At 36.5% G+C, this 18,679-nt stretch overlaps 1 protein-coding gene across 4 annotated transcripts in view; it reads left to right on the top strand.

Moving 5' to 3' along the window:
* The window catches only part of usp24 (ubiquitin specific peptidase 24), a 68,871-nt gene that overhangs the window by 22,080 nt on the left and 28,112 nt on the right, over window positions 1-18,679 (top strand). The window contains exons 9-28 of one of the 4 annotated variants that reach the window (XM_077220956.1): window positions 1,258-1,332; window positions 2,263-2,421; window positions 2,504-2,618; window positions 4,392-4,495; window positions 5,827-5,934; window positions 6,008-6,103; window positions 7,283-7,444; window positions 8,083-8,178; window positions 10,560-10,667; window positions 10,786-10,935; window positions 11,650-11,781; window positions 12,562-12,673; window positions 12,913-12,989; window positions 13,100-13,240; window positions 13,345-13,398; window positions 13,486-13,601; window positions 14,205-14,271; window positions 15,507-15,617; window positions 17,034-17,132; window positions 17,615-17,665. In XM_077220956.1, coding sequence (XP_077077071.1) covers window positions 1,258-1,332; window positions 2,263-2,421; window positions 2,504-2,618; window positions 4,392-4,495; window positions 5,827-5,934; window positions 6,008-6,103; window positions 7,283-7,444; window positions 8,083-8,178; window positions 10,560-10,667; window positions 10,786-10,935; window positions 11,650-11,781; window positions 12,562-12,673; window positions 12,913-12,989; window positions 13,100-13,240; window positions 13,345-13,398; window positions 13,486-13,601; window positions 14,205-14,271; window positions 15,507-15,617; window positions 17,034-17,132; window positions 17,615-17,665 — 2,133 coding nt within the window. The remainder of the gene's footprint in view (window positions 1-1,257; window positions 1,333-2,262; window positions 2,422-2,503; window positions 2,619-4,391; window positions 4,496-5,826; window positions 5,935-6,007; window positions 6,104-7,282; window positions 7,445-8,082; window positions 8,179-10,559; window positions 10,668-10,785; window positions 10,936-11,649; window positions 11,782-12,561; window positions 12,674-12,912; window positions 12,990-13,099; window positions 13,241-13,344; window positions 13,399-13,485; window positions 13,602-14,204; window positions 14,272-15,506; window positions 15,618-17,033; window positions 17,133-17,614; window positions 17,666-18,679) is intronic. The other 3 variants (XM_077220957.1, XM_077220958.1, XM_077220959.1) reach the window with 3 other exon arrangements.

The following is an 18,679-nucleotide window of genomic DNA, read 5'->3' as shown; positions in this document are numbered from 1 at the left end:
CGTAAAGAGTAAAGCCGATGTACGATTAATAAAATAGCTGCTAGAAAATGCAAAATATGCGTTGTTTGCGGAAAAATGAAGTCTGAAGTTAAAAAGTTTTTCTTAAAGGTCTGTGGCGTCCTCAAGTGGCGAGCTTCGTGATTGCATCATTAGAAAATTGCGTTGTATAAAAACCGAACCATTCCTGTGGTTGGATAATTTTCCCTGCCGACCAAAATCCGCGCTGGAGCGAACAGCACAACGTTGCGCAACATCAAATGGCAAATGTAATGAAAGCGGAACGAAACTCATTGTTTTGTGCTTCACGGACCGTTTATCAGTTCGGACGAATGTCAGTGCAGCGCGGGCCGATTTTAATTAAGCGACACCGTTACTACATAAGAAATCCAGTAAACAAAGCATTTGAATTCGCCACTTAAGTAATAACATCGCTGAGAGATCTAGTGAGAAGCGTTACAATTTCTCCGTTATTAACTGATCAAACAGCGCTGACGTGGAAACCAGGAGAAACATTGTTCCATGAATGAACTAGTTATAGGTTTTAAGTCCACAGATCATTCACCGTGGATTTAATATTTTTTTACAGTCTATGGTAGTAACACTAACTTGTAACCATGTTTGGCAGAAATATTATATGCTTTCAAGTACGTCACACATCTTTTTCCAGCACTTCAAAACTCTAATGTTATTTAAATGTTATTTTTAATCTGATGACCAAAACATTATTTGTTCATCCTTCAAAGAATACCCCCATTTATAAAACTAAAAGTTTCAAGATGTAAGAAAAACTCACACTTATTTAAAAATAATTTTTCTTTCAATAAATAGGAAATTTCTATGGCATTTCTTTATTTTTGCTGTATCGAAAACGTACCGAACGTGACACGAGTTACCACTGTATCTTATTGAACCGAACCGTGAATTTTGTGAACCGTTACACCCCTATTAAAAATATAAAAGAACAATAAAGACTTTATTGAATAATATATTATTATTTTAAAAAGTTTAGGAGTCTTTAAATCAATAATGTCTCATATCATTATGTACTAGTAATTCTATACAATAATAGGTCAAATGCAGCAGGTCAAAAGACCAACTGGACCTTCTTTACCAGTTTGCACACATTTCTTTGAAGGATTGCAAAAATATCGTCTGAATATCGATATCGAGATATTGAAAAAAAATATCGAGATATTCATTTTTGTCAATATCTCCGACCCCTACTTAAAGTGTTTGTTTTTTTTGTGCATTTTGTAGCCCATGCTGGACCCAGTCATCCATAAGATGATAACATACGTGCAGAACCTGGAGGAGAAAGACCTGAAAGACAAGGTGAGGAACCTGCATGCTTTGTTCACTTTGGTGTGCAGTAGTGTGAGATTTTCTCACACAGGAGAAAATGGACTCATCGGATGCAAAAATCATTTTTATATGGTGTTTGCATATAAATGTGTCTTTGCAGTGTGTGGACACAATGAAAAAAATCCATTCCCTCTTTTTTTTTTTTTTCTTCAAAAAGCCTAAACACTCTCAATAATCAAGCCGTTTGGATTTGCTGAGCAATATGATGTAATATTACTCGTGCTCTGCCCACGACCGCTGACGGACTGTCCCGTATTAGCATATTTCCGCCCTCAGCCATTTGTATACTGTCCGCCACAGCAGCACTTTACGTGTCTTTTGTCGACATGCCCCATGGAAGAGAGGGCTGGGGTGAGCAGTTGCTCATTATCATTTAAAGAGACATGCACCGAAACGGGTCGCTGTGAACAGAGCTGTTTTTGAGGCGGTAAAAAGCGTGTTGTTTTACACAACCATTGAGGAATTTTAACCAAAGTATGTTACAAACTTGACATGAAGACCCTAAAGAATCATACTAACTTGTGGAAAATGGGCATCCGATGACCCCTTTAAAGCTGACATTTTTTGTATTTTGTTTAGCTTAAATATATTTTATGGGTTTACCCCTCACAAAAATGTAGCTCTTGTGGCAGAGTTGCACTATCAAAATAGCTAGTAACACCATAACATTGACCTGACCAATGGTGTGAGTTTGGGGCGGGACTATCTGCTTGACTGACCAATGACAGATGGGCAACAAATGTTGAAAGCAATAGTGTTGTGAATAATTATTTAAAAAATGTTATGTTGCTTATTCGCACTGGTTTTGCTGTACTCTTCAGGTTGCTTTAAATTTCTGTAATGGTCGACTTTGACTCTTGTTGTTTCTCTCTTTTTATATACGTCTCTTTCTCTCTAAAGCGTTTGGTGAGTATTCCAGAGCTCTTGTCAGCTATTAAGCTCCTCTGCATGCGTTTCCAGCGGGAGCTGGTAAACGTCGTGGATGACCTTCGGTTGGACATCCTACTCCGAATGCTCAAGACGCCCCACTTCAGTGCCAAAATGAACTCCCTCAAAGAGGTTCAAATTCCTTTCTACATATTAGTGATTAAAGTTCACGCCGGAGCTCTTCCCTCATGTTGACGGCTCTGTGCTCTGATAGGTCACCAAACTCATTGAGGAAAGCACAGTATCCAAGACTGTGAAGAACGCCATTGACACAGACCGACTCCTTGATTGGCTTGTAGAAAACTCTGTCCTCTCAATAGCTTTGGAAGGTAAGAAGTTCCCTGATCCAGTTTAACATATTAACAGTTAAGCTCATATCAAACCCATATTGGGCCTGTTAATCTTTGGTTTCATGATGTTTACCACACAGGGGAAATAATAAAGAAAACAGGGTTTTCTTGAAGTTTTGAGATAAAAATTTAGTCAGGGTTATTATTATTATCTAAAACTAAACCCATAAAAAAATTGTTACTTGAAATAAAATAAACGTTTACTGAAATAAAATATGAATTAACTATTTTAGCTAGTTGGAGAGGCAACATTCCTAAACATTCCTTTTTTTCTTAGTTTGTTGAAGTACTAGAATAACTGAACTAAAAATTAATAAATGCAGTATAGACTTTTATTAAAAAAAATACAATATAGATTTTAAACTAATAAAAATTACAAAACACAAAAGTGAAAACAGAAAATATAAAATCTAATTCAAAATATTAACAAAACTATAATAGTATTTTAATGATGCTAAAATAACCCTGAATTTAGTCTACAATGTAGACATTATTTAGCATTCCAAACTTCCCACATTTATATATTCATGCTTATTTGATATTCAGTTATTTTGTAGGGATGTAATCACTTATTTGATGTAGAACAAGGTTAGCCAATCACATGGAGGACATTAACATATTAATATCTTAAGGGTACAGCCTGTTTAAAACGTATCAAAAAGGTGGAAAATACACATCTATTATTGTAATTATCACTGTTTGGTGAAAGAATTCGAGAGTAACTTCATAAGTGAGTGCTACTATATATAATACTACAAAAGCATGGAATACATTCCCTTAAATACGGCTCTATGACGTGCCTTGTATATATGGACGCTCACACTTTCACACTAAGCAAAGATCTATGTGTTAAAGTGTTCAGAAGCCAGAATCTCAAACTGTTGCTTTGTGCCTGAAGTCTTTTCACCTCACCCACTCATTTGTGTCATTATCTCGTTATTCAATGGTCTTTATTTAACACTGCTTCATTGTCTTTTCTCTCTTTGTTCTGTTTGCATTTCTTATGACACTCTTTTTTTCTTCCCTCACTTTCTCTTTTGCTCTTCTTTCACTTTAATGCCTTTATTTGATTTAACTTTCTCTTTGCATTCTTCCTTTCATTTTCTTCGTTTTACTTTCATTTTTCTATGCCTCTTTGCCACCTTTCTCTTTCACTTGAGCTCTCACCCTGATTCTCTCACTTTTGCTTTTTGTTTTAAATGTCCTCAGTATATGTTCTTTTCTTGTGGAATGACAGAAACCATCAGTTTTTTCGGCTGTATAAGGAATCTATGATGTTTTTTAGTGTATTTTATTTTGGATTTTGTTTGTCATTAGGGCCAGAGCACCGATGGTTTGAGGACCCGATTGGAACCCTTTACAATGCTTCTTTGTGATCCTTGGGTTGCTCTGTAAAAAACAATTGAGCTAAAATTGATGTACTGATTGTAAAGTTGAGAGTAAAACAAAAATGTTTATTTTCTTATTATTTACAGATGAATAACTTTAAGTATGTTTTTTACAGCTGTGGGGTTATAATGGAGCTAGTTTCTATTTTTTTCTGAGAGTGCAATTTAAAATGTTTTTGTGAGTTTTTTGTTTTGTTTTTGAAATTAAAGTAAATTTCTCTCTCTCTCTCTCTCTCTCTGTCTCTCTCTCTCTCTCTCTCTCTCTCTCTCTCTCTCTCTCTCTCTCTCTCTCTCTCTCTCTCTCTCTCTCTCTCTCTCTCTCTCTCTCTCTCTCTTTCTCTCTCTCTCTTTTTTTGTGCTGTAGGAAATATTGACCAAGCCCAGTACTGTGACAGAATAAAGGGAATCATTGAGCTGTTGGGCAGCAAGCTCTCATTAGATGAACTCTCCAAAATATGGAAAATACAGGTAAGCTTTTATAGATATTCATCAGCTCTGTGCTTCCTCAAAGCTGCATGAACTTCTGACATTGATTCTCAGAAATATTCTGTACGGAATGCTCTAAAATGTCTTTTTGATTAAGAACTAAATGATAGAGAACATTTCAATTGGCGTTCATCTGCTTTCGTATTGATTTTCAGGATGGAAATGAGGCTGTGAACAATCTTGAGATTAATTCATAACACAAGGACTGCATTATTTAGTTTAACTTGATGTGCTAAGTGCAGTTACTAATAATATAACGTTTATTTCTTGGAAATGCACATCTGACAGTAAAGCACTGTACTTGAGTTGAGATGCAGATAAAATTAACCTTTTTAACAACAGTACCACTCAAAAACCTAATTTGTATAGGGAAAAATGTAAATATTCTACTCTTAAATGTACATTTGTTCTTCTATAGTATCTTACTGAACTGACTGACAGCTTCAGTGATTCTAAAATGAGTGATTTGTCAAAGGTTTTGTTTTTCATAACCCTATGTGACCTACTTTGTGACAAAATAGTCCCAAACTTTGACAAAAATAGTTTTCTTGACTATTTTATATTTTATAATAGTGATTTCATAATGTCTAAATATAAATTCAAAAGTAAAACGTGTGGGAAAAATGTATGGGGACTGGAAATGGCTAAAAGGCCAATAAGCATCTGCCACCATCTATTGGTTATAGTGGTCGAGCTTTGAAGTGCTGGAAAAAGTGTTACGCACTTGAATGTCCTTGAAAAGTGCTTGAATTTCACTCTCAACAGGTTATACAAACCCTGAAATTAATAATTTAAAACCATTCAACTATTTCTGCCACAATCATGGTTACAGTTAGCTTAACTACATTGAATCCCTGGTGAATGTTGGTGATTTGTGGACTGAAAAACCTTCTATAGTTGTTTGTTCATGGCACAATGTTTCTTGTGGTTTCAACGTCAGCGCTGTTTGTTCTGGTATCTCTGGTTTTTAACAGAAAAATCTTTTCTTTTTCTCACTAGACCTTACAGTGATGTTATTAATACTGTGGAGAATCCAAACGCTTTCTCACTGGATCTCCAAGCGCTGTTTTAACGGTGTCGCGTGATTGAGATCGGCCCACGAGTAAACCTGTTCTGAACTTGTGTGCTCAGTCTGCTTACCCAAAATGCTGTTGACGTGTTAATGAAAGGCCAAAACGCATTTAATTATATTATATGATATGGTGTATATATATTATATAGTACCAAAAAATACCTTTTTTAATTATAAAATTGCAAAGTTCATGTAGTTTGGTTATATATGAGCTAAAAGTTGTATCCTATTTTGTGTACAGGCTGGTCAGTCCTCCACTGTGATCGAGAACATCCACACCATCATCGCCGCTGCTGCAGTCAAGTTCAACTTTGACCAGCTCAGCCACCTCTTCGTCCTCATACAGAAGGTCTTGTCCATCTTCCTTTGGACTCTTTCATCTTTTTAAACGGTGTTTTTGACTTTACCCTGTGTGTTTTCAGAGCTGGGAGGTGGAGAGTGACCGCGTGAGACAGAAGCTTCTGAGTCTGATTGGACGGATCGGCAGGGAGGCTCGCTCCGAGGCAACCACGGGAAAGGTGTGTGTCGTCAGAATTAAACTGCATGTGTTTTTCGGTCCCTCACCTGAAAGTTGAGCTTTGAACCTGCCTAGCTGTTGATAAGCTGCACTGCGGAAGGCTGTGATTGAAGTTGAAATTGTTGAAGCTAGTGAAAGTTTCTTATTATTACACTGTACTGATTTACAGTTTAACATTAAGAAGTCATTTATTTACATTTTAAATCATAACATGTAGGAATAAATATAAAATGTACCGGAAATAAATACTGCACAGTGTAGAAATACATCAATACAATAATAAAGATATAAAAATACTACATATAATATTTAAATATTCTATTCACTGTTTTTAAACCCAAACCGCCTGTATATTATATTAGATAAATTATATTACTGATAAGAATTGTATTATATATATTTATATATATATATATATATATATATATATTTTTTATGTATATGTATTGTATTTTCTTTTACCTATATGGTGGTAAAATCAGTGTCCGGTGTATTATAATGATTATGGTAACAAGCTTATAAATGAGCGCAGGTGAATGCTTGGAAACACATTGCACTGATGAAGGGTTAAACTCGAAAACGTTTTGCGCACCTTGCACTTTTTTTTCACTTACACATGCCACTTGAGTGTGGTCTGGTTAAAGTGATTTTTGACGATAGATCTAATACTCTACTTACCATTTAATATGCTACCACCTACTCCAGCGTTCAAAAGTTGTAAGTCAGTCTGATTTTTATTTTATTTTATTAATACTTTTATAAATACTGTTACAAATTCTGTTTCAAATAAATGCTGTTTTTTTACTATTAATCAATGAATCCTGAAAAAAATTTATCAGTTTCCACACAAAAAATTAAGCAGCACAACTGTTTTCACCATTGGTAATAATAAGAAATGTGTCTTGAGCATCAAATCAGCATATTAGAATGATTTCTGAAGGATCATGTGACACTGAAGACTGGAGTAATGATGCTGAAAATTTAGCTTTGCCATCATAAGAATGACATTTTACATTTTGCATTCAAACAGAAAACAAAATTGGGTAATTTTAAATTGTAATATTATTTCAGAATATCACTGAACTTTTTATCAAATAACTGCAGCCTTGGTAAACATAAGTGACTTCGGAGTGTGACGAAAAAAGAACAGTATCTGTGTTTTTTGTGGTTTGTGTGTCAGGTGTTGGAGGTATTGTGGGAGTTGGCACATCTCCCCACCTTACCTACCAGTCTAGTGCAGCAGGCCCTGGAAGAACACCTGACCATCCTCAGCGACGCGTACGCCGTCAAAGAAACCATCAAGAGGAACTACATCATCAAATGCATCGAGGACATCAAGAAGGTGAGATGATACCGTCATTCTCAAATTTCCAATTATCACCTAGACTCTTAAGTCTGTTGCACACTTCAACTTCAGTGTTTCAGTTAATCAACAAATAGGAATCTGATGTATTTTTTCATGATGTGACTACATTATTGTTTTGTTTTTCTGTCATTATGGAAAGTCACTGTCTGGCTTGCTTCTGGTGGTCTGAATTGGAGTGAGAGTCTCTCACTCTCACACAAATCTACTGTACTCCTCCATCTGCTTTGTGCTCCTTTCTGAAAATCCATATTCGGAAGGTTACGGACCGTAAACACAAAACAAACACACAGAAACGCAATGACACACATTTTTGAGCTTCCTGGCTTCTCCTTCAGGCTAGAATCTGTGCAGTGGGCTATTTTAAGAGCTGATCCTTGGAGTATAAAGGTGTTATTCTGTCTCTAGTGCTAAATGTATATTTCTGGCACTCTAGTTTCAGCTTGCCTCATCTCACCCCAAACACACACACACATACACACACACACAAACACAGACACAGGCATTCACTTTGCTCAATCTTTGCGCTTCAGCCTCTGGTGTGATTTGGGTGCAGCGTCTGCCGCATAAACTCTTTAGTGGCACTCACTGAATACAACTGAAGTTTATCTCTTTAGATGCAAATACAGGAGGATTCAAAGTCTCCCAGCGAGTCACAGGTCTCTTTTCTTACTGGCTCCTGGGGCAAGAAGAAACCGAGCTCATTGGCTAAAGTAAGATAAGACCCACCCCTTTAGTTTAACAATGACCAATCATAACTCAGCCTGAATCTCACATGAACAGAATTTGATTTGCAAACTGATGATTGCCACTTGATTCACGTGGAAGTACTGTAAAGATGTGTGTGATTTACAAAGGGCACTTGTAGGGGTTTGATCTTCAAATCCAAATATTAACTAATAACTTGTTGACTATTGGCTTTAATCTGCTTTTGGACCATTTGAAACGTTTGGAAATCAGTGACTCTGACCAAAGCCTGGGGTAATAGATGGGTCAATGACGTGGTTCTAATATCTTTGTTCTATTTATTCATTTAATAAAAAAAAATTAAACAAGTTTCACAAGTGTAATAACTTGAATATGCCTCTTTCTTAATTAAAATTAGTTTGATATTGTTGGGCGGCATAAAGTCAAAAAATGTCTGGAGTTACAATTGTCCGGATATCACAATGAAGAATAAAGCCACATCAAAAGAAGAAAAACATGCAGAAAAAAACAACAACAGAAATTGATGTCATAGAGAGGACCCTCATGACTCAATGCCAATAAGTCTCTTAAAATATCTTACTAATTTGATAATTTGACCATTTAATGACAAGACGAAGTTAGTTCAGGTTTTAAAATGTCATGTGGTATGACTCTTCATTAGGGCTGCAACCAACGATTATTTTGATAATCGATTAATCGGACGATTATTTTTTTGATTAATCGATTAATCGGATAGAAATTAAATTAGATTTTTTTTTATTATAACTAAATAAAACCGTAAATCAGGGTATTTATGTGTAAAAGTGTACTTTAAAAAGTGCAAAACATTGAGTTTTACTAATATCAATATTTGCATTGTTTTTAATGATAATTGCTGATGGCAAGTTGACAAACATGATTATTGTTAAAAAAATGATATCCAACATATTATGTTTTAACACAATTTTTGTTAAAACAAATTTACACAGACATGTTGTTCAGATGTGAATATCTGAACTAAAAACAAACTAAAAACATCTAAAATATATAATTCATTTAATTTTTATTTAAAATTAATTATATATAAGGAATATAAGGATAAAGAATATAATATATATTATATATATAATATATAAAAGAATATAATATAAGGATAAATTGATTAAATAAATATAGAAAGACTGAAAACAATTGTGTGAATGTAGAGCCGCAGTAGATCGCGTTTGAAAAACAATTAAAACTTAGTAGACAAATGCTATAAAAAGAGAACGGAATGGAGGTAACGTTACCCAGCAAGCTAACAGGCTTGAGTAAAGGACAGGAGAAATTATGCATTAGTGCACAAGCATTCGCTGAAAACCACTGAGTACAGTGACTAAAAAACAATATTTTACTGCTGCTGTTATTAACTGCCTTTATATTTAATGCTTCACTTTGTAAACACCGTTTTAATTTAACCTATTTCTGCGGTAGCGCTATTTTAATCCATCACTTACGTTGCGAGCGAACTGATTGCACAACCTGATGCTCGAGACAAAATACAGACATCCCGGAAGTCCCGGGAGTCTCCCGCATATTGATTGCGGCTCCCTGATGCCCGCGAATTAGTTCAAACTCCCGAAATCTAGAGCGCGCAAGCAAGAGCGCGCATGCAGACAGAAGAGACTGCTCCAAACCGTGTAGCGCGCGCGCTCGGCAGAGCGCCTGAGGGAGAGAGACCTTGCGTGTGTGTGCGTACCAGTAAACGCTCCCCGTGACGTAAGCAGACCAACTAATCGATAATGACATTCGTTGACAACGATTTTCATAATCGATTATAATCGATTTTATCGATTAGTTGTTGCAGCCCTACTCTTCATGAATTAATAGTTAATGAAATTTGTAAAAAAAATAATAATAATAATAATATATATATATTTATATATTTTTTTTTTGTTGTGAAAAATACCTGAATATTATTTGGGGATGTTCTATATTGTGCCAGATTTTGATTATTTTTGTTTACTTAAAAAATCCCTTTATTCATTTTTTTTGACGGGTCTAATTGACCCGAGGAGAGGATTAAGTCCTTCTTTTTTTTTTACAACCACAAAAACTCTTAGAATCTAGTCTTTAAACTTTTTTGTGCATTTGTTTGCACTCATATAAACACACTTTAAAAATTCAGGTCAAAATGACCCTAGGAGAGGATTAAAAAACCTTTATTTTATTATTTTATTTTATTTTGTTTTACACCACATGGCATTTAAGAGTCATTATATTTAAAATGATATAAAAGCTTTATGAAACCATATGAAAGTACACACTTATACGTCATTGACCCAGATGGAGATTACTTTATAAAATGAATGCACCGTGTGTTATGGTCGATGTGTTTAATATCTGTGTGATTGTGCTTGTATTGTAGTCATCTCAGCAGACTAACCCTCAGACAGTGTGGGTGGTTCCAGCCTTGCGGCAACTTCACGAGATTACCCGGTCTTTTATCAAACAGACCTACCAGAAACAAGACAAGGTAGGTGCAGACAGCATCCAGAAGGACCATCTGGCCTGTCCATTTTTTTCTTTTTCTTTTTTTTACCCATGCTGCTACACAAGTTATAAATTTTTTTTTTTTGCTTCTTCTCTATCAGAGTATAATTCAAGACCTGAAGAAGAACTTTGAGATAGTGAAGCTGATCACAGGCTCTCTGGTGTCATGTCATCGCTTGGCCGTGTCCGTCGCTGGATCCAATGGTCTTTCTGGGTCCACACTGGTCGATGGGCGGTACACCTATCAGGAGGTGCGCTTTCACATGTCCATTTTATTTTAGTCATATAGAGAACTTGATGTTTAAATTACTTCAAGTATAGAATTTGCCAATAATGATTAAAAAGGTGGGAAAAATCTGATTTCCAATTAATATGATAAGTGCAATTTAGAATTGTATTATTTAAAAGAAAAAGTACAATGAACCATTACATTTTTGGTACAATACTATTCAAATTTTTTGTTTTTAAAAGAAATTAATACATGTATTCAGCAGGGATGCATTAAATTAATCAAAAGTGATTTTTGACTCTTTATCAATGACTCTGATAAAGAGCTATTAAATACTATTTATTAAATAATCCTGAGCAAATGAATCATGGTTACAACAAAAATATTAAGCAGCACAACTTTTCTCAACAAAAATAATAATTATAAATGTTTCTTGAGCACCAAATCAGCATATTAGAAGGATGTATTTTAATAGATGAAATCATTTGCAAAATAGATATATAATATAAAAGTTCTATAATATAAGGAATACAGTGTATAGAGTCTAGTAATTTCTCTGGTTTACAGATGAGTCATATTGTTATTTGACTGAATAATTAGCACAGGACAAAAATGTATTTGTAGACTATAGAGGTGACTCATGTTATTCCTCACATTTAAAAAGAAACCAGAGGAGAAGTGGGGTTTTGACCTCCTGATGTTATCATTTATGTATTTATTTTTCACGTAATTCCAGTATTTGGAGGCTCACTTGAAGTTCCTTGCGTTCTTCCTGCAAGAGGCCAGTCTGTACTTGGTCTGGAATAGAGCCAAAGAGATCTGGGAATGCTTGGTGTCCGGCATGGATGTGTGCGAGCTGGATCGAGAGGTGTGGTGATGTTGGTCTTTTGTTTAGTTGTTTTTTTTTGTTTTTGTTTTTTGTGTTTGGTTTGGTTTTGGCCTTTTAAAAAATAATAATAATAATAATCATGCTATTAATACAACTCCATATGTGGGTGCTTGAAAAGAAAAGCGGCAAGAGCCACATGCTTTGGGTTGAAGCCTAAATGCCATTGTTTTTAGTAACTTAGGCCCTGTTTACACCTGATATTAAAATGTGTTTTGGTCGATTGGGTCACAAGTAGATGAGAGAGACACATTCCCGTTTACACCTGGTGTTTTAATCCATCTCTTTAGTCCACTTTCAACCAGCCCTGATTTCTTCAAGGGGACGGCTGTGGGAGGGTCAATTTATTTTGATAGCCACAAGACTATGTATGTGCGTGTTAGAAAACAGGAATGGTGAGATAACATTGTGCTTGTAGGTTTTTCATCTTCAAACCAAACTTGGGTCTTCAGCCGATGAAGTATAAATCCCGTCTGGCTAGCGCACTTCCCTTAATGTTTACAGTAGGCGGTCTTTTGTGGCTGTTCGACTTCGATTTCATTTTCGTCTACCTCTGGAAGTGGTCGAAAATGGACAAGCTCAAAAGGTTTTAAACGTGATCCGATCGACCAAAGCGCATCTTAATACCATGTGTAAACAGGGCCTTATTTATGCTAACGTTGCAGAGTATTTATTGGCTTTTCAGTTCTGTAGTGTAGAAATTGTTGTTGCATTTTAACAAGCTAAGTAGTAGTTTTGATGATGTTCGTCTCCCTGCTGTAGATGTGTTTCGAATGGTTCACTAAGGGACAGCATGATCTAGAGAGTGACGTTCAACAGCAGCTCTTTAAAGAGAAGATCCTCAAGCTGGAGCCTTATGAGATCACTATGAATGGTAAGAGTTTAACCACAGAGTTCACTCCCCACTTCCACTGAAAACCACAGTAATTCAACATTTAAGCAAGTATAGCATCTTGAGGTATTGCATCCTGTGCATCTACAGGAAACCACTGTGGTTACTGTGCTAAATCTGCCCTCGCAGAAAAATGACCTCATTAGCACCATGGGGCGGAGTGGCATGAACTGGTACTAGGAGTATGTGAGTTTTCTGAGGCTTTCATCAATGTCTTACAGGGTTTAACCTCTTCAAGACCTTCTTTGAGAATGTGAACCTCAGTGACCACCGTCTCAAACGCCAGGGAACACAACTGGTATGAGATTCCCTGCTTGTTCTCAGTAAAATGTATGGGAAAATCCAGCATTAAAGTCTAGACTGGCAAAAACAAATAAAACAAAATATAAATATGATTAATTCTCTCAGTGTGTGGATCGATTGGATCTGGCTGGGATGGACTTCATCTGGAGAATCGCAATGGAATCTCCAGACGAGGACATCGCAAATGAAGCCATACAGCTCATCATTACCTACAGCTACATAAACCTCAACCCTAAAATGAAGAAGGTCAGCAGTCAAACCCTGATATTTCATTAATCATGCCATTCCAGTAGACATAGTTTATCCATAATTCTCTGTTAATGGACCTTTTCTTTGTGCATTTTTTACAGGACTCAGTATCTCTTCATAAGAAATTCATCGCTGACTGCTACAAGAGATTGGAAGTGAGTGTTACAGTGTGAAATTACACACCACCCCCCTTCTCTTGTGATGATAATTGTGATTAAAACTCATCTTTATATCACACACAGGCTGCTAGCTCTGCGCTGGGCGGCCCGACCCTCACACATGCTGTTACACGGGCAACCAAGATGCTGACAGCCACTGCTATGCCTACTGTCGCCACATCAGTGCAATCTCCATCTAGGTATGATTGATGACTCGTTTTTAGGCTAGTTGAGCTGCTTTTAGATCAGTTGATGAGATCCAGCTGATGTTGTTGGTTGCATTTTCATTGTCTTAAGATAACAAATGCACTTTTACATTACTTTTATAAATTTAAGAGTCCAAAGCAATTTTGATTAGGAATAAATTAGGAAAAAAACACGAGCAGAATAGAACCAAAGCTGGGGCAGAGGGAATTTTAATTGTACGATAATGAACTGGTAGCAGTTGTAGTAATTAGAATATAAGAATTATAGTAATAAACAAATGTATTTAAAGACACTTTATTGTAGAATAATTCTAAGAGGGGAATGTTTGAGTCTGTTTAGGTGAAGAAACACTAATAGGAGTAAGTCCAGTAGAATAACACAAACCCTTGCAGGTTTGGTTTGGTTTTTGTTATTGTTTGGTTTGTGTTTGTTTTGTTTTGAACAATTCATATCCAACATTTACCTTGTCATTAAGTTGCAGCAGACGTGGTGCAACATTAAAGTCTTAACTGATCTGAAGGTCGTTCTGACATAATTTGATATCAAGATTGACATTAAAATTTAACCCATTGAAATTCATAATCATCTGTCCTCAGGTCCAGTAAACTGGTGATCATTGAAAGACTTCTGTTATTGGCAGAGCGCTACGTTATCACTATAGAGGTGAGTGCTGATACACAGATACACACACACACACACACGCTGGGCCATATACATTCATGTTACACACTGCTAAACATTATTAACTCAAGTTCATCCTGTATTGATTGTTATTGATTGAATATTCATCTTAAATGACTTTATCTCTGTTTGAAAGCCCCAGTCAGTCTCTGCAAAGAAAGCAGTAAGCTGTAAAAATCAGGGGTAACAGCGTCATTGAGTGACAGACTTTGCTTATTAATTGTCTTAATGTGTTATAGTTGTCAGACTTACAGCTGTAGAACGATGGTTGACTGCAATATTCACCATTTCCACGTTTCTCCAGCTGTTCGATTCCGTACTAAAATCTGGCATAGTCTGTCACATCATTTAGCACATTCAGGAATAATCATGCCAGGACACAGCGAAAGTGATCTGATATGGTGTTGATTCTGTGTGTGTTCAGAAAGAGAGGCAGACATTTTGACACTCGTTCAGTCTAACAGATACTAATTGGTCGGTTATTGACTGACATTTGGCGTAGGAAGTGCTTTTGGACTGTAGCACTTTTGTCTAATATGTGAATTTGAGTAAATCATGTAATATGAAGCTCAGTAGCGTATTTGGGCATTCATAACCCCATTCATTGAAATGGTTATTCAATGAAAACTGATTTGAAGTGGCAGGTTTATTGCTGTAAGATATTCATGAGCACCATAATGTCATCTAGTGACTCATTTACCTCAGTAAAGTGGTCCAATAGCTTTTATATTATTAAGAATATTACATTAATATATGCATTATATTTTATTTATGTATGTCCTAATTATTTAATACACTACCGTTCAAATTTTTGATAATTTTTTTGTTGCATTTATTTGTAAAAAAAAAAAAAACATAAAAGAATTATTATGATTCCATTTTTTAAATTATTTTAATATATTTCAGATGTCATTTATTCCCGTGATGTCAAAGCTGAATTTCCAGCATCATTACTCCAGTCTTCAGTGTCACATGATTCTTCAGAAATCATTCTAATATAATTATTTGGTGTTTTAGAAACATTTGTTATTAATATCGGTGTTGAAAACAGTTTAATTACTTGAAATGTCTCTATTTGAAATAGAAGATTGTACATTTCTTTGTTACTTTTGGCAGCCAACATGTTAAATTATTACACATCCACACTGGTTTGAATTGGAAAATGTGTTTCCGGGTCAAAGCGACTGGATCGTAATGAACCGCTGGATCTGTTTCAGGACCTGTATTCTGTTCCTCGAACGATTCTACCTCATGGAGCGTCTTTCCACGGACATCCTGTTACACTTCACATCACTTACGAATCTACCAAAGACACATTCACCTTGGAGGTAAGAGCACAAGCACACACTTCCTGGAGACAAAACCCCCTTTTCCTTCTGGCACCCGCAACACAGACGCACACACTTATGACAGATTGTAAGGAGGGTTGATATAAATGCTAGACAAACATTCTCCCTATTTGGAGAATAGAGGAACACTGATAGATAGCAGGTGGACATTCGGCATGAGATACTGATTGTGATATTCGCAAACACAAAGGTCTTTTGTGTGACCATTCGCTTTGTAGACTCAACTGACTGTCATTTGCTTTGCCTTATTTGTAGGGTTGGGTACCGAAACGCGGTGCCAATAGGGAACTGGTTCCAACGTAAACGGTAGTAACCAGACCGAATAAGAACGAACATTTCGGTGCCTGATTTCGGTGCCTGACTCTCTGTGTCATGAGGCGCACACACACAAGGTCTCTCGTTCTCTCCCTCGCCGCCGTGCGCGCACTATACGGTTTGAAGCACAGTCTGTTCTGTCTCGCATGCGCGCTCTTGCTCGCTCGCTCTAGATTACGGGAGATTTTAACTAATTTGCGGGCATCAGGAAGCCATTAACAATATGCGGGAGACTCCCGGAACGTCTGGTGATAGCGAGGGGATTAATGAAGATGCCGAAGACAAAAGGCTCCAAGGTTTGGCTGCATTTCACGTGTAAAATTACGCGTCAGAACGCCCTCTGGGTGTGCCGATTGTCTGACGCCCATATAGAATCACGCCAATCCATTGGCTGATGGCGCGGGCGCCGCCTCGACGCTCTAACGTCGTCATATTATATTAGCGCGCGCATCATCTGCTCCTCAGATTTCTCTGCCGAAAAAGGCAGCTTGTCGGCAGCGCGAGGAGCTTGGCAGCGTCTCGTTCCCTATTCAGAGAACATACGTTACACCAGTAACCAGAGACGTTCTCTTTCATAGGTTCACTCAACGCTGTGTAGCAAAGACGCAGTGGGAATGAAATACCAAACTGGCCAAGCTAAGTGCTGCCGTAACTAGTACAACGACCAGATAACTTCCATGACTGGTTCAAGCAGACAAAACATGGGAACATGTAGCCATGTCGAGATTATATTACCCTGGTAGAAATCTCTATTAATCTCCAGTATTATTACATTGTTTGATACAGTATTGTTTTATTTGATATTATATGTAAATGTGAATTTTTATTTGATATTGGTTTATTTATTATTACCATATGTTACTTGTATTTATATTGTTTAAAGTTGGCCCTGTAAATTAAAGGGTATTATTTTTTGACAAAGTGTGTGTGGTTTCGTTTTCTTAAGTACCGTTTCAAGAACCGTTTAAGCACCGGAACCGTTTAAAAAATACTGAGTAGGTACTGGTATCGGATAAAACCCAACCCTACTTATTTGAAAGGATGAATCTGATGTGTTTGTGTGAATGTGAATGTGTGCAGGCCCACAGCAACGAGACTATTGGCAGCATCAGGTGGAAGATAGCGGAGCAGCTCAGCTGTCCGGTGGACAATGTGCAGATATTTGCCAATGACAGCATGGTGAGTCAAACACTAACTGTTATTCGTCTTTGATCTTTTAAACTTTGCAGACCTTTTACATCGCAAACAGATATATAGCACACTACACGAAAGGTAATATCCAAAAAAAGGCATAATAGGGGCACTTTAAATTTTGAATTAGCTTTTAATTTTGTATTTTCAGTTGTAGAAATACTTTTTTAATAATTTAAGTTTTAGTTTTGGTTTAAGGTTTAATCAACAATAACACTTTTGGCCAAAAAATTGTCATTTTGAAATGATCAACATCCAATAACTGCCTGCAGAGGACAAAGTGCCTGTTTACACCTGGTCACTTCATGTGTTTTTACTGATCAGATATCTGATTTGTTAAAACAGTTCCATTTGACACTTGGCCACATAAATATGTCTCCGCAAAACGAATATAAATTCGATCTTAAATTTTAAACGGAGTTCACGTCAACGAAAGCAAAAGATATGAGCTGCATTTTATTTATCATCAGCTAATTTCAAGATCAAAGACTGCAATAGGAGAGAGAGCGCCATCAGCACTGGTAAGATCATTTAGTCTCACTACTTTTAATGAAGATGATTGTGTGTTGAGTGTCTGTGACACTTTCAGTTTCATTTTCAGCAGTTTGATATCGGCTTGCTGAAGAGATACTCAGCTACTCGTCTGCGGCGATGAGTGTTGCAGTAGCGCTGTCATTTTTGGCTATAACATGTTATATAGCCTATAACACACTCACACGTTTATTTTATTTTTACATGTGTGGTTTCAACAACCAGATGCATTTACACTTATCCAGTTTGGAATGCGTCTCAGACCACCTACTGAAGTGGTTTGAGCGATCGGATCGAAATCCGTCTCAAAAGCGTTTCAAAGGGCATTTACACCTGGCCTTTTCACGATTGGATAGCTTTCTGATCTGCGAAAACTCATGAAGTGGCCAGGTGTAAACAAGCTCTAAACTTCAGAGTTCTAATTTTTTTATTGTAACACTTTACAATAAGGTTCCATTTGTTATCATTAATTAACTACATTAGGTAACATGAATGAAAATCAAAAGTTACTTAATGGCCGACAGTTCCTGAGCTAACATGAACTAACAATGTACAGTTGTATTTTTCAGGGCTCCAGAATGTGACCTTTTTTTCTTGTCAGTGCAAATACATTTTGTTAGAGGTCACACCACGTTGCCCACCTGATAAGAGCTGCCATTTCTGTTGCATAGGAGAAAAATTAAACGAAATGGAAAACCAAAACAAAAAATGTTTCCCATTTAAAAATGTACGTTTACGTTGCCATGTTACATTTACTTTTTTGCTCACCAGCCACTGTGGCTAGTGGTTTTACGAAGTTACTAACCACTCAGCATTTTCACTGGCAACAATTTTGACATCGATACCATGGGGAAAACTGCCATATAGATATCTCATAAATCGACATGCAAGTATATTAGGCTTCTGTCACTTTAAGACCTGATGCACAGAGCCATTATACTGTTACACATGCACAAAACATAACTGACTGTGTTTACATGAATTCTCGCCAAGTATTTGACTGT

This window comes from Siphateles boraxobius, unplaced genomic scaffold, assembly GCF_051911475.1.
Source record: "Siphateles boraxobius isolate OS27281-9 unplaced genomic scaffold, OSU_SipBor_1 8, whole genome shotgun sequence".
Taxonomy (NCBI): Eukaryota; Metazoa; Chordata; class Actinopteri; order Cypriniformes; family Leuciscidae; genus Siphateles; species Siphateles boraxobius.
Note: the sequence above shows the minus strand (reverse complement) of the source record. Positions and strands in the feature narration are given on the sequence as shown.